At 48.4% G+C, this 15,000-nt stretch overlaps 1 protein-coding gene across 2 annotated transcripts in view; it reads right to left on the minus strand.

Annotated features, from left to right (window-relative positions):
• The window catches only part of LOC142243230 (uncharacterized), a 255,092-nt gene that overhangs the window by 177,078 nt on the left and 63,014 nt on the right, over positions 1-15,000 (minus strand). For both annotated transcript variants that reach the window (XM_075314907.1, XM_075314906.1), the window contains exons 10-11: positions 6,683-6,730; positions 2,251-2,292 (exon numbers count right to left, since the gene is read on the minus strand). In XM_075314907.1, coding sequence (XP_075171022.1) covers positions 2,251-2,292; positions 6,683-6,730 — 90 coding nt within the window. The remainder of the gene's footprint in view (positions 1-2,250; positions 2,293-6,682; positions 6,731-15,000) is intronic.

A 15,000-nucleotide genomic window follows, 5' to 3' on the forward strand; every position in this document is an offset into this window, starting at 1 on the left:
TTTAACCCTTTAATCTTCAATGAGGCCACAGGGGGGGTGGGGTGACTTGAACCTTTAGTTTTTTTTGCAAAAAAAATTTTTTTTTTTTATTTCACTAAGTCCCCCTAGGGGGCTATAGGGATAAGCTGTCTGATTATAAATTCATTTCTCCTGATCAGAGAAGCACCGCTCAGACCGGGAGAAATGATCATCTCCTATAACCTGCAGTACTCTGGTTAAAGGACCTGAGTCATGTCAGCTTTAGGAGTCCTCACATGACCCTGTGCTACCATGACAACGTCCGGATCCACGTGATCACTTCTGGTATCTGGCGGTGAGTAAACTTCTACCACAATCGCCGTTAAAATGGTGCTGTCACATCTTGACAATGCAATTTAAGGGGTTAACAGGTACAGGTGGATAGCGATTCCACTCGTACCTGTGAGGCACACGTCAGCTGTACAAATTAGCTGACATGTGCGCGGATCTCCACCTGCAGCAGCAGATGTGGATTAACACTGACTGCAGGAACCTATCTTTACTGCCCACGGTTGTTAAGGGGTTAATTGATTTTATATTTTGATAGATTGGGCATTTTTGAACAAGGCCTTACCAAATGTGTGTATATTTTTTTTAACCCTTTCATTTTCAATGGGGCGAAAGGGGGGGTGATTTGAACTTTTAGGGGTTTCTTTTTTGTTTTTTTTTTAAAAAAAAAAACAACACATACTTTTTATTATACTATTCCCCTTGGGGGGCTATAAGGATCAGCAGTCTGATCATTCATTCCTTTCTGTTGATCACAGCTACACAGCTTAGATCAGTGGAAAAACTAACACTGGCAGCAGCCGGCCGGGTAAAAGAGGAAGGGAGTCATGAAAGCTACAGGAGTCATCACGACCCTGTGCTACCATTGGCTCACAGTGATCAAGTCACTGCGACGCTGATGGAGCCCGATCAGTACAGATTTACCGCATCAGGAATTTAAATGGCTGTCACCTTTTGACAGCTCCATTTAAGAGGTTAACAGGTACGGGCGGAATGCGGATCCACTCGCGCCTGCGAGGCACACATTTCAGCTGTACATATCAGCTGACATGTGCGCAGATCCCTACTGGCTGCCTGCAGCCTCCGGGGAATTAGACTATGACGGCTTAGGATGATTAATATTACTGCTATGAGATATACTACTATTTGGGCACCTGACAAGGTTCAAAAGAGAAGCAGCACCATTTACAGTTTGGGTTGAAGGGATTGCTGATTGGCACTGCCTTTTGCACAGGCCCTAAGAAAAATCAGGGATAGTAAAACAATTGGCCTCATTTTGCAAATTACAATCAGTAAATTAATCTAACAGTGTAACCACCATTTAGACTCGCATTTTCCAAAAATGAGTAAATACTGCTCGGCAGCTGCCAGAACTGACTAATGTACAGACGGAGCACAACAGCACCATGCATTGCTTAACAGCGACTGCAGAGCACTGAAGTACATTCATCTCAATGGGAGACAGAGTGCAGAAATTTTAGAGCAGAGCTTCTATATTGCTTAGTTCTGGACACTGCTGGAGCAGTTTTCAGCAGATTGGTGGGTGTGAACGCCGTCATACCCCCCCACCGCTATCCTATTAATGGGGCAGATAAGTCAATCATTAGGTTTTGGACAACCATGGCTCCCCCCTCTGCTGCAATGCCATACATAATGATGGTAATTGTGTTTTGGGTGCGCTGTAGGGCTCAGAATAGGGGCCATTTTGCTGTGGGAGTGTGGATTGCATTGAACTGGGGTTTTTTTTGGAGCGATGTCACTTTTCCACAGCATCTTGGAGCTACTAATTATGTGGATAACTAATTTTTTGGGGAAGGAATATCTGTGTTTGGGGCTTGTTGGGAGGATTTGAATATTTTTGCAGTACCATTTGAAGGTACATATCTTTTAATGGCTTTTTATTCAGATATTTTAGAAAACAAAATGAATAAACAAGGATTTAGCAATTGGCTCATTTTTTGATGTTTTATGCTGTTCATCGTTCTGTTAAAGCGAGAAGACATCTTTATTCTCTGTCAGTATGATTACAGTGCTATCACATTTATAAAGGCTTTGTCAATTCTGTTACTTTTATACACAGAAAATTACACTTTTGTCTTTCCATATTCTGACGGTTATAACTATTTTTCACCAACAAAGTGATGAGGGCAAGTTTTTTGAAGAATTCAGAGAAGCATTTTTTTTTTTAATCAAAAGGACAATATAAGATAAATATCCATATACCTCGGACATTCCCTGCAGGGAACATCATCCTTGCGTTTGGAACTGAAAAAGAAAAAGCAAAGAATTAGTCACCAACGCAGATACTGCGATTACAAGAAAATTACACCTTTCTTACATTTAGTTTACATTCCACAGTATGCTACTAGTTTAACCTGAAAGGGTCAGATGGGATATAAGCACTCATGGCCTAGCTTTACGACAGGAAATCAGTGCTTGTTTCGGGGTCCGATCCCCACTAACCAGAATAAAGGGGCTGCTGGGCTCATAGCACTAAGCTGTAGTACTAGGTACAGCTGTCCGGATAGAGGACACTAGGTCTATTAGCGATGAAAAGCATGCAAAGCTCATTGTGCTGTTCTGCACAACACCCACTGATCAGACCCGGACTAAAGCCCTAGAAATCCCTACATTAGAGCACGTGACAAAGCCGTTGTTGCATATTATCTAACAGGAAATATCATGACACCTTGCTCACACTGGCATCAGGGCTCCAGTCTTGCAGGAGTTAAATATAACTATTCCACTAGTCCTGTATAGTAAAAGTAACTAATTAACCCCTTCACGACCATGGACGGATATATCCGTCATGTAGCGTGTCCAGTTAAGCCCCGCCCCCTGCCGCGGGCAGGCGGCGGCGGTCGGCACACATATCCGCTGTTTTCAACAGCTGACATGTGTGCCTGCTAGCCGCGGGTGGAATCACTTCCACCCGCAGCCATTAACCCCTTAAATCTTGCTTCCAAAGTCTGGCAGCAAGATCTATATGCGCGCGGCCATGTTTTTTACTTACCGCCGCCCCCACCGGAAGTCACGTGCGTGATCACGTGACTATCGGTGGTTGACATCGTAGCCCAGGGTCATGTGATGACGCCTGCAGCTATGAAGTTTCACTTTCGTTTTCCCTCGGCCGCGAGCAGAGAGAAACAAAAGTGACTGAATCTAAAAAACCTAAAAGTTCAAATCACCCCCCCCCTTTCCACCCCATTGAAAATTAAAGGGTTAAAAAAGAAATAAACACACACATTTGGGATCACCGCGTTCAGAAATGCCCGATTAAAATATAAAATCAATTAATCTGATTGGTAAACGGCGTAGTGGCAAAAAAATTCCTAACGCCAAAATTACGTTTTTTGGTCACCGCAAGTTTTACGCAAAATGCAATAACAGGCGATCAAAACGTAGCATCTGCGTAAAAATGGTACCATTAGAAACGTCAGCTCGAGACGCAAAAAATAAGCCGTCACTGAGCCATAGATCCCAAAACATAAGAACGCTACGTGTTTCGGAAAATGGCGCAAAACGTGCGCCACTTTTATTGGATAAACTTGTGATTTTTTTTTAACCCCTTAGATAAAAGTAAACCTATACATGTTTGGTGTCTACAAACTCGCACCAACCTCAGGCATCACATAGATACATCAGTTTTACCATATAGTGAACACCGTGAATAAAACATCATAAAAACTATTGTGCCATCACACTTTTTCGCAATTTTTCCGCATTTGGAATTTTTTTTGCCGTTTTCCAGTACACCATATGGTAAAACTTATGGTTTCATTTAAAAGTACAACTTGTCCCGCAAAAAAAAGCCCTCATATGGCAAGATTGACGGAAAAATAAAAAAGTTACGGCTCTCGGAAAAAGGGGAGCAAAAAACAAAAACGGAAAGTGCCCCGGGGCTGAAGGGGTTAAAAGGAAGCCTGAATTACCTTTTATAAGTAAATGAATCTCTATGGTTCCGTTAGGAACTGCTGGGTAAAAAAAAGGTGTGTCCACTAAAGGAATCCACGCCGTCGCATTTACAATCACAAACTTTTACACAGACGCCTCATGTGACTCAGGGAACGTCAGACTACGTTTTGACCGGCGGGCAAAGAGACAGACATACACACACACAGACAGAGACAGACAGCAATAGACACAGAGACAGAGACAGGGAAAGAGACTTTTTTTTATTATTTTTTTTATTCAGACACAGCCATTAACTTTATCGTTCATCTAGCCCTATTTCTTTTTTTTTTTTTTTTTTACAGGTCCTAGGAGATCATATATATATATATATATATATATATATATATATATATATATATATATATATATATATATATATATATATATATATATATATATATATATACACACACACACACACACACACACACACAGACACACACACACAGACACACACACACAGACACACACACACAGACACACACACAGACACACACACAGACACACACACAGACACACACACAGACACACACACAGACACACACACAGACACACACACAGACACACACACAGTGGAACCTCTGTTTACGAGTACCACGGTTTGCGAGCATTACGCTATACGACCAAAGCTTGCTGTAAATTTGTAACTCCGTTTATGAGCAAGCTTTGCTGTACGAGCAAATACTCACCGCACACACTTCCGGTTCCGTACTTTAACAGCACTCTGACCCGCTCTTGCAGTCCTCACAAACACGTACATATGTTCACCTTACCTTACGTTCCATCGACGGCCTCCCGGTTCTTGTAGTTCGCCGGCACAGGATGTGTATTGGGTAACCATCGCGACAATGGAGGAACTTCCGCTGTCAGCCACTTCTCAAAGGCAGTGCACTGGTCAATCAGAGGCAAGCAGCTCCTGCCTTTGACATCAGCGATATAGCAGCAGAAGATCCAGCATCGGTCACGATGGTTACCCGATACACATCCTGTGTCAGCGAACTACAAGAACAGGGAGGCCGGCGATGGAACGGAAGGTAAGGTGAGCATATTATGTGTGTGTGTGCTTGTGCATGTATGTAATGTCACAACAAGGGACCAGGATGAGAGATTGAACAAGTTGTGGAACGAATTGTCTAAGCTTGCATTATTGCCTATAGGAAATTTTGCTTTGCTAGACGAGTAACTTGGTTTACAAGCACACTCCCAGAACGGATTATGCTCATAAACCAAAAGGTGTGTAATAAATAAATATATATATATTGCAGACACCTCATGTGACCCAGGGAACGTCGTAGACTATGTTTTGACAGGAAAATTTAACCCTGCACTTTACAGTTACTCTCCAAAAAACTTGCCTCTATTAAAGTATATGGACCCTGGAACTACAGGTTATTAGTAGGAGCTGTGATTGGTTGCTATAGGAACAAAAGACATTCATAGTATAAGAAGCTTATATGTGAGGTAATAAGATGTCGGTGGGTAGACAGCCGGGGATCGAGACACACACAGCCGGGGATCGAGACACACACAGCCGGGGATCGAGACACACACAGCCGGGGATCGAGACACACACAGCCGGGGATCGAGACACACACAGCCGGGGATCGAGACACACACAGCCGGGAATCGAGACACACACAGCCGGGAATCGAGACACACACAGCCGGGGATCGAGACACACACAGCCGGGGATCGAGACACACACAGCCGGGGATCGAGACACACACAGCCGGGGATCGAGACACACACAGCCGGGGATCGAGACACACACAGCCGGGGATCGAGACACACACAGCCGGGGATCGAGACACACACAGCCGGGGATCGAGACACACACAGCCGGGGATCGAGACACACACAGCCGGGGATCGAGACACACACAGCCGGGGATCGAGACACACACAGCCGGGGATCGAGACACACACAGCCGGGGATCGAGACACACACAGCCGGGGATCGAGACACACACAGCCGGGGATCGAGACACACACAGCCGGGGATCGAGACACACACAGCCGGGGATCGAGACACACACAGCCGGGGATCGAGAGACACACAGCCGGGGATCGAGAGACACACAGCCGGGGATCGAGAGACACACTGCATGCGTCCTGCGTCCCCTGCACAATCTATGGAGATTGTGCAGGGGCCGTGCGCACGTGGCGTCTTAGAGCGCAGCACTTCAGCTGCTGCCCGGAGCGCGCATTCTAAGAAGTGACATGTCACTTCTTCCATGCGCTTTGCCGGCAGCTCCTGCTCTGTCTATGGCAGGAGCTGCATGCAGAGCGCACGTTCTCTGCCAGCACCATGCGCTTCAGAACGGATCTTTTCAGCTGCGCTCTGAAGCGCACCTTTTAGGTGTGGTGCAGAGCGCACACAGCCTAATAGTTTGTGGGCACCACTGAGAGTGCCTGAGAAACAAGGGCCGCAAAAAAAACCCAAAAAAACCAAAGTGACTCAATTTCAGAAACTAAACCCCTTTGGGGAATTCATGTAGCAGTTTATTGAGCATTTAACCCCACAGTTTTGCTGATTTCTTTACAAATCGGCTGAGAAGAATAAAAATTACATCTTACAGCCATGAGATTTAGCTAAAAATGTTTCACTTTTACAGTAGGTAAAGTACCCTGTAAGTTATTACACCATTTCTCTGGTCATACACTACTGACAAGGTTAAAAAAAGAGAGGAAGCACCATTTACCATTTGGGACGAAGGGTTTGCTGATGGTGGGTGCCATATTCACAGGCCCTGAGAAAAAAACAGAAATAGTTAAAAATTGACCTCATTTTGCAAATTACAAATCAGTAAATTAATCTAACAGTGTCACAACCATTTTACCCCACTCGCGTTTTCAAGAAATAAGTAAAGATTGCATACATGCCATTTTAGGGGCCAATACGCAGTGCCTAGCTTGTTAAGCTGTTTGTCAAGGACTAAACAACTGAAGATCCATCTTAATATGAGATTGCTGGTGGTATGACACCCCCAGCAATCATCTGATAACTGGTCTGGCAGCTGTGAGAACTAATATACAGATGAAGCACAATAGCACCATGCATTACTTGACGACTGCAGAGCACTGAAGTACATTCATCTCATTGGGAGACAAAGCGCAGAACTTGTCTGTGGTCACGAGGCAATGTACGGGGTTTATGTTCTGCCGCTATATTGTGTAGTTCTGGACACTGCTGGAGCAGTTTTCAGCAGATTTCTGGGTGTGAAGGCTGTCATACCCCCCCCAATATCAACAGGAAACCTTGGCACACGAGTCAGACTAAAGAATTGAGACGGGCTTCCAGAATCGCTGATCGCAGATGGAAGAGGTCTCATTCCGCCGAGCACTCAGTCACATACAAACAGGCCCTCACCGCTGCAAAACAAACCTACTTCTCATCCCTCATATCCTCTCTCTCTCACACACAACCCTAAACAGCTATTCAACACCTTCAACTCTCACCTTTGTCCCCCAGCACCACCTCCCTCTCCTCTCTCAGCTGAAGACTTGGCCTCTTTCTTCAAGCAGAAGATTGACATCATCAGAGAAAGCTTTGGCCCACAATCACTACAGCCCCTCCTCACAACTACTCAGTCTTCATCCTCCAAATCCAGCTTCTCCACCATGACAGATCATCTTTCCAGTCTACTCTCAAGATAACATCTCACAATTTGCCGGCTTGATCCACTCCCATCCCAACTCATTCCCAATCTCACTAGTCTTCATCCAAACCCTAACCCATCTCTTCAACCTATCACTAACAACAGGTGTATTCCCTTCATGCTTTAAACATGCCTCCCATTACACCCATCCTCAAAAAGCCCTCCCTTTACCCTTCCTCGGTGTCAAACTATCGCCCTATATCACTTTTCCCCTATGCCTCATAACTACTGGAACAGCATGTCAATCTTGAACTGTCCTCACACCTTTCTGTTCCCTCTTTGACTGTTTACAATCTGGCTAAAATCACTAATGACCTACTAACTGCCAAAGCCAAGCGACACTACTCTGTCCTCCTCCTCCTGGACCTGTCCTCTGCCTTTGACACAGTAGACCATTCCCTTCTACTACAAATCTTCTCGTCTCTGGGCATCACAGACTTGGCCCTATCCTGGATATCCTCATACCTAACTGACTGAACTTTCAGCGTCTCCCACTCTCACGCAACTTCCTCATCTCGCCCCCTATCTGTGGGTGTCGCCCAAGGTTCAGTTCTAGGACCCCTGCTGTTCTCCAACACCTTCGGCCTGGGACAGCTCATAGAGTCCCATGGCTTTCAGTATCACCTCTACGCTGATACGCATATCTATCTCTCTGGACCTGACATCACCTCCCTACTAACCAGAATCCCACAATGTGTGCCATTTCATCTTTTTTCTCTACTCGATTCCTAAAACTGAACTTGGACAAAACAGAATTCCTCATCTTTCCTCCTCCTCCCCCACCTGACATCTCCATCAATGTCAATGGCTGCTCACTTTCCCCAGTCCCACGTGCTCGCTGCCTGGGAGTAACTCTAGACTCTGATCTCGCTTTCAAGCCACACATTCAAGCCCTCTTCACCTACTGCCGGCTCCATCTCAAAAATATTTACCGGATCCGTACATTCCTTTCCCAAGAAGTTGCAAAAACCATAGTACATGCCAGTATTACCTCCTGCCTGGATTATTACAACCTCCTGCTCTTTGGACTCCCTTCTAACAGTCTTGCACCCTTACAATCTATTCTAAACTATGCTAATCCACGAGTCCCCCCCCCTCTACCGACCTCTCCTGTCTGCCAATCCCTTCACTGGCTTCTCATTGTCAAACGACTCCAGTTCAAAACCCTAACCATGACCTAAAAAGCCATCCACAACCGGCGATCCTCACAAGATCTCCTTCTCTACTCTGCTCTTCCCACCATCGCATCCAAGAATTCTCCCGTGCCTCCCCCATAGTCTGGAATGCTCTGCCACAACATATCAGACTCTCGCCTACCTTGACAACCTTCAAAAGAAAACTGAAGACCCGCCTCTTCTGACAAGCCTACAACCTGCCGTAACACTCAGTCTGATATAGTGCCGTACGACCAGCTCTACCCTCAACTACTGTATCCTCACCCATCCCTTGTAGACTCAGCACTCGCAGGCAGGGACCTCTCTCCTCCTGTACCTGTCTATGACCTTGTATTGTTTGATTATTGTACTTGTCCCTATTATGTATACCCCTTTCACATGTAAAGCGTCATGGAATAAATGCCGCCACAATAATAAAGAATATTAATGATCTATCCAGCAGATAAGTAAATCGATCATTATGTCTAGGCTTCTCCCCAAATGTTGACGCTAATTGTGGCTTGGCTACGCTGTAGGGTCCAGTAGAGGGGCCATTTGGCTTTGAGAGCGTGGATTGTATTGGATTGTTCACTGGAGCTATGTTACTTTTCCAGCATCTTTGAGCTACTAGCAATGTTGAAAACCAATTTTTTGGGGGTATCGCTTATCTGTGTAGGGTCTTCCTTTCTCGTGGGATGAGTTGAATATTTTTGCAGTACCATTTGAGGGGCGATAACTTTTTTTTTAATGGCTTTTTATTCAGATTTTCAGGGATGAAGAAAAAAAAGAAAAAAAAGAATAAATAGAGATTCAATATCTCATCTTTTGAGACATTTTACGCTATTCACTGTACAGTAATGCGGGCGTCACATGAGACGAGCTATCGCGCGATGCATCGTCGGGGGTCACGGTTTTCGTGACGCACATCTGGCATCGCTTGCTATGTCGTTTCGTGTGACACCTCCACTTTACACGCTGCAACATCGCTAGCATTTGCTGGCTATGTCGAGCGCAATAGCACCCGCCCCCATCGTACGGCCGATATGTGGCAATTGCTGCCGTAGCGAACATTATCGCTACGACAGCATCACACGCAGATACCTGCTCTGCGACGTCGCTGTGACCAGCGAACCGCCTCCTCTTTAAGGGGGCGGTTCGTTCAGCCTCACAGCAGCGTCACTGAACCGCCGCCCAATAGAAGCGGATGGGCGGAGATGAGCGGGATGTAACATCCCGCCCACCTTTCCTTCCTTCCGCATTGCCGGTGGAGGCAGGTAAGGAGATGTTCGTCGTTCCTGCAGTGTCACACATAGCGATGTGTGCTGCCGCAGGAACGACGAACAACATCGTACATGCAGCAGCAATGATAATTGGGAATAGGGGGGCATGTCACCGATGAGCGATTTTGAACGTTTTTGCAACGATTCAAAATCGCTCATAGGTGTCACACGCAACGACATCGCTAACGTGGTCGGATGTGCGTCACAAATTCTGTGACCCCAACGATATCGCTTTAGCGTGAAAAGCGGCCTTTAGTTAACCTTAGTCATGCCAGCAGGCTGACTCCGGTAATTCTATAACATGAACATGCTGGGAGGTGTAGTTCCTGCCTGTAATTCTATTAAATGGACATGCTGGGTAATGACCCCGCACGCAGACATGTCCGTTTTTTCTACGGCAGCATGGGTGACACATGGATCACACACTGATGTGATCCGAGTGACATTAGTGTGACACTTACCGGAGAAAAAGAGAATTTTGTTTACTTACCGTAAATTCTTTTTCTTATAGTTCCGTAATGGGAGACCCAGACCATTGGTGTATAGCTTCTGCCTCCGGAGGACACACAAAGTACTACACTAAAAAGTGTAGCCCCTCCCTCCGAGCATATACACCCCCTGGTTAACCAAATATAGCCAGTTTAGTGCAAAAGCTGAAGGAGAGTAGCCACCCACAAGTAGAGATAGAGCAAGAACCGGAACAACCGGAGCCTCTGTCTACAACAACAGCCGGTGATAACACGCGGAACAAGAAACTGCCAACAGGCAATAGGGAGGGTGCTGGGTCTCCCATTACGGAACTATAAGAAAAAGAATTTACGGTAAGTAAACAAAATTCTCTTTTTCTTCATCGTTCCTATGGGAGACCCAGACCATGGGACGTCTCAAAGCAGTCCATGGGTGGGAATAAACAGAAAACTGAGAAGTAGGCGAAACCTAACTTCGCAAATGGGCGACAGCCGCCAGAAGGGTGCGTCTGCCCAAGCTCGCATCTGCCGAAGCATGAGCATGCACTTGTAGTGCTTCGAAAAGGCATGCAGACTAGTCCAAGTGGCAGTCAGAGACCTGCTGAGCCGTAGCCTGGTGCCTGAAACCCAAGAGGCACCGACAGCTCTGGTCGAGTGTGCCTTGATCCCCCGGCGGGGGAAGCACTTGAGTACACTGGTAGGCATCGGAAATGGCCGACATAATCCAACGAGCTAGGGTCGGCTTAGAGCCGAGAGGCCCTTACGCCGACCTGTGGTCAGCACAAAAAGAGAGGTGCACCGCCTAAGAACAGCGGTGCGAGACACATAGATCCGGAGCGCCCGCACCAGATCCAGGATATGCAACGCTTTTTCAAAGCGATGAACAGGAGCCGGACAAAAGGAAGGCAGGGAAATGTCCTGGTTAAGGTGGAAAGAGAAACCACCTTAGGGAGGAAGTCCGGAGTCGGACAGAGAACCACCTTGTTTTGATGAAAAACCAAAAGAGGTGACTCCGAGGAGAGTGCAGCCAAATCAGAGACTCTCCCGAGGGAAGTTATGGCCACTAGAAAGACCACTTTCTGTGAAAGACGAGACAAAGAAATCTCCCTAAGAGGCTCAAAGGGGGGTTTCTGGAAGCCATGAGGACCAGATTAAGGTCCCAGGGATCCAAAGGCCGCCGGTAAGGCGGAATGATGTGAAATGCGCCCTGTATGAAGGAGCGCACCTGAGCCAGCCGGCCGATACGCCGCTGGAAACACGCTGGCAGAGCAGAGACCAGTCCCTTGAGGGAATTGAGGGATAGTCCTAGCTGCAGACCGGACTGTAGAAAGGACCGGAGGGTCGGCAAGGAAAAAAGGCCAAGAAGCATGGCCGGAAGGGCGACACCAGGACAGGAAAATTCTCCAGGTCCTGTGATAGATTTTGGCCAAGGAATACTTCCGAGCCCGAGTCATAGTGGAGATGACTTCAGGAGGGATACCAGAAGTCGTCAAGATCCAGGACTCAAGAGCCACGCCGTCAAACTGAGAGCCTCAGAATTCTGGCGGAAAGACGGACCTTGTGAGAGAAGGTCTGGACGGTCCGGGAGATGCCACAGCACCTCAACGGACAGATGGAGCAGGTCAGGGTACCAAACTCGCCTGGGCCAGTCTGGCAATGAGAATGACCCGACGGCCCCGCATTCTGAACTTGCGCAGGTCTCTGGGCAAGAGCTAGAGGGGGAAACGCGCAAGACAGACGAAACTGGGACCAATCTTGAACCAGCACGTCTGCTGCAAAGGCCTGAGGATCGTGGGAGAGAAGATCCACCTCCGGAGTGCCCCACTTGCTGCAGATTAACCCGAGACCATCTGCCTCCCAGTTTTCCACGCCTGGGTTGTGGACTGCGGATGTGGTGGACCTGGAATCCTCCGTCCACTGAAGGATACCAACAGTGCCAGGCGGCTGAGTGTCACGCCCTGGTGTTAATGTAGGCAACCACTGTGGCGTTGTCTGACTGGACTCAAATGTTCTTGCCCGCCAACAGGTGGTGAAAGGCCAAGAGAGCTAGAAGCACAGCTCTGATCTCCAGCACAGTGATCGAGAGGGCTGATTCGGACGGAGTCCAAGTGCCCTGCGCTCTGTGGTAGAGATATACCGCTCCCCAGCTGGATAGACTGGCATCCGTGGTGCGGATCACCCAGGACGGGGCCAGAAAGGAGCGTCCCTGAAGAGAGAGGGGCCGAAGCCACCACTCCTGGTATGTGGCGACAGAGCCACTAACCTGTGCAAGAAGGAAGCCCGCTTGTCCCAACAGCGGAGAATGTCCAGCTGCAGGACGCAGATGGAACTGGGCAAGGGAACCGCTTCCATTGACGCCACCATCTGACCCAGCACCTGCATTAGGTGCCTGATGGAATGACGGCGGGGCCTCAACAAAGAGCGCACCGCTAGTGGAGGGACTGCTGTTTGACTAAGGGCAGCTTCACAAGTGCCGACAGAGTCTCGAATTGCATCCCTAGGTACGTGAGCTTCTGGGTCAGAGACAGAGTGGACTTGGGCAGAATGACAAGCCACCCGAATTGGACTAGAGTGGCGAGAGTGAGCGAGGCACTCCGCTGACTGTCTGCACAGGATGAAGCCTTGACTAGAAGGCCGTCCAGGAAAAGGGATGCCAACCCTTGGAGGTGCAGAACCGCAACCACTGCTGCCATGACCCTGATGAATACTCGAGGGGCCGTGGCTAACCCGAAGGGAAGAGCCACGAATCGGAAATGTTCCTCTCCGATTGCAAAACGTTGCCAACGCTGGTGCGAAACTGCAATTGGCACATCCAGATAGACATCTCTGATGTCGAGGATGCAAGGAATCTCCTTGGGTCATTGAGGCAATGACTGATCGGAGAGACTCCATGCGAAAAAGCCGCACCTGAACATGCTTGTTGAGAAGCCTGAGATCCAGGATGGGCCGGAAGGAACCGTCCCTTTAGGGGACTAGGTAGAGATTTGAGTAGAAACCTCTGAACCGTTCCCAGGCGGGAACCGGTACAATTACTCCGTAGGCCTGCAAGGATGCCACGGCCTGAGAGAAGGCGGCGGCCTTGGAGCAGGGGGGAGTTGACAGAAAAAAATCTGTTTGGCGGGCTGGATAGAATTCTATCCTGTAGCCGTGGGAGATGATATCCCGCACCCACTGATCGGAGACGTGTTGAAACCACATGTCGCCAAGCGGGAGAGCCTACCACCGACCAAGGACGTTGCTGGCGCGGCCAGATAGTCAAGAGGAGGCTGCCTCAGTGGCAGCAGCTCCTGCGGTCTTCTGAGGACGCGGCTTCGTGCGCCAGTTGGGTTTTTGGTCCTTGGCTGAGTTAGTGGACGAGGCCGAGGGCTTAGAGGACGACCAGTTGGAGGAACGAAAGGAACGAAACCTCGACTGGTTCCTGCCCTGTACAGGTTCCTGGTTTTGGCTTGTGGCATGGAAGTACTCTTCCCGCCAGTAGCTTCCTGAATAATTTCATCCAGTTGTTCACCGAACAGCCTGGGCCCAGCAAATGGGAGCCTAGCAAGGTACTTTGAAGAAGCGTCTGCCTTCCACTCTCGAAGCCACAGGATCCTGTGGATAGCGAGAGAATTGGCCGAAGCCACCGCAGTGCGGAGCCTCCAGCATGGCAGACATGGCATAGGATGAAAAGGCTGAAGACCTGGAAGTTAAGGCAACCATCGGGGCATAGAGTCCCTGGTGAGGGAATGCATCTCCAACAGAGAAGCAGAGATGGCTCTGAAGCCCACACTGCTGCAAAAGATGGGGAGAACGAGGCCCCTGCCGCCTCATATACAGATGGCGGACAGTGGAATCCTTAAGGGAGTTGCCATCAGCCACTGATACAACCTTCCGGGCTGAGAGTCTAGACACTGGAGGGTCTACCTTTGGTGAATGAGCCCACTCCTTGACCACCTCTGGTGGAAACGGAAAACGGTCATCAGAACCACGCTTTGGGAAGCGTCTGTCAGGACAGGCTCTGGGCTTGGTCACAGTGGCCTGAAAAACTGGAGTGGATAAGGAACACACTCGTTCTCTTAGGCAAGGTATACTGATGCTTTTCTGCCAGAGAGGGGTGCTCCCCTGATACAGACGGATTGAGGTCCAGTACAAATATAATGGACGCAATCAAATCATTAGCATCTGCGTCACTTTCGGACAGATCAATGGGGTACATGGAGTAGCGTCCGAGCCCCCAGTAAAGGCATCCTCCTTGTCCTGCGAGTCAGCTCGTGAACCAGAGCCGCGGGACGAGGAAGGAAAGGGGACCCTGCGTCTCCATTTTAGGAGGACGGGGTCTGAGACCAGATGAAGAATCCTCTGTGAGCTTTGCTGAGCGAGCCGTAGCAGCAGAAGCACCCTGAGAAGGGGGCTGATGCATGCTCAGCAGTGTCCGGGACAGCTGTCCCCTGGAGAGAGGGATTCTACCCAAGCCGGGGGTT

Source organism: Anomaloglossus baeobatrachus, chromosome 6 (genome assembly GCF_048569485.1).
Source record: "Anomaloglossus baeobatrachus isolate aAnoBae1 chromosome 6, aAnoBae1.hap1, whole genome shotgun sequence".
Lineage (NCBI taxonomy): Eukaryota > Metazoa > Chordata > Amphibia > Anura > Aromobatidae > Anomaloglossus > Anomaloglossus baeobatrachus.